Source organism: Geospiza fortis, unplaced genomic scaffold, assembly GCF_000277835.1.
Source record: "Geospiza fortis unplaced genomic scaffold, GeoFor_1.0 scaffold218, whole genome shotgun sequence".
In the NCBI taxonomy this organism is placed as follows: Eukaryota; Metazoa; Chordata; class Aves; order Passeriformes; family Thraupidae; genus Geospiza; species Geospiza fortis.
Window position 1 is genome coordinate 150,960 of NW_005054524.1, and position 1,338 is coordinate 152,297.

Here is a 1,338-nt window from a genome sequence, read left to right on the forward strand (position 1 = left end):
GGTCCGACCCGAAGGAGGACTGCGGGCAGCGGTCACGTGGGAGGGGCGGTCAGGTGAGGCGGTCCCGCCGGAACGTGTGGGGGAAGGGTCCCGCAAATGGCTTTGGGGAGTTTATCTCGCATTCCAGGGAGTTCCGGAACGGGACAGGCTGCAAGGGACCACAGGGCTTCCTCTGCTCCAGCCTTCCTGCTCCAGTAGGGTCATTCCAGAGTACATGGCACAGAATCCCAGAATGGTGTGGGTGGGAAGGGACCTTAGAGACCACCCAGTGCCACCCCTGCCATGGCAGGGACACCTCCCACTGTCCCAGGGTGCTCCAAGCCCCCAGCCTGGCCTTGGGCACTGCCAGGGATCCAGGAGCAGACACAGCTGCTTTGGGCACCCTGTGCCAGGGCCTACCCAACCTCACAGGGAGGAATTTCCTCCCAACATCCCAGCTAATCCTGCTCTTTCAAATTGAACCCATTCCCCCTTGTCCTCTTACAACGAGGTGTAATGGGTTCAAATTCAAAGGATTTGAATGGATTGCCCAGGACTGCCTCCAGACAGTTCTGGAGTATCTCCGACAATGAAAGCTTGACACCTCTGGACAATCTCATCTCCAGTGCTTGGTCACTGCACAATGATGAAGTTCTTTTGCATGTTCAGGTGGAACTTCCTGGGCATCAGTTTGTGCCTGTTGCCTCTCGTTCTATTGCTCAGCACCACTGAGCACAGTCCAGCTCCATCTTCTTGGCACCCTTTCAGATATTTATTTATTTGGCCTTCTGGGAAGATGGAGGGAAGATGAAGGAGGAAGGACAGAAATTGAGGAGGCCACCAGGACGATCAGAAGGATAGAACACCTCTTGTACAAGGAAAGACTAAGAGAGTTGGGATTGTTCAGCCTGGAGATGAGAAGCTCTGGGGTGACTTAAATGTGGCCCTTTCCAGTACCTGAGGGAAGTCTCCAAAAAAGATGGAGAGAGACTATTTACAAGGGCATGGAATGACAGGACAGGGGGGAATGGCTTTACACTGACAGGGGGCAGTGTTAAATGGGATATTCTAAGAAATTCTTCCCTGGGAGGGTGGGGAGGCCCTGGCACAGGGTGCCCAGAGCAGCTGTGGCTGCCCCTGGATCCCTGGCAGTGTCCAAGACCAGGCTGGGGGCTTGGAGCAGCCTGGGATAGAGGAAGGTGTCCCTGCCACGGCAGGGGTGAAACTGGACAGGCTTTAAAGTCCCCTACAAACCATTCTGTGATTCTGTAATGTTGTTCATAGCGTGCAAAGGGAGGCACAGGGTGACTTACCAAATTTTGTGGCGCATCTTTCTGCAACACTTGAAGGAGTCGCCAT

At 54.4% G+C, this 1,338-nt stretch overlaps 1 protein-coding gene across 1 annotated transcript in view; it reads right to left on the bottom strand.

The window, feature by feature from the left end:
* Positions 1-1,338, bottom strand: part of LOC102044537 (tRNA N(3)-methylcytidine methyltransferase METTL2) — a 14,917-nt gene extending 13,579 nt beyond the window's left edge. The window contains exon 1 of the mRNA XM_031063741.1: positions 1,293-1,338. Coding sequence (XP_030919601.1) covers positions 1,293-1,338 — 46 coding nt within the window. The remainder of the gene's footprint in view (positions 1-1,292) is intronic.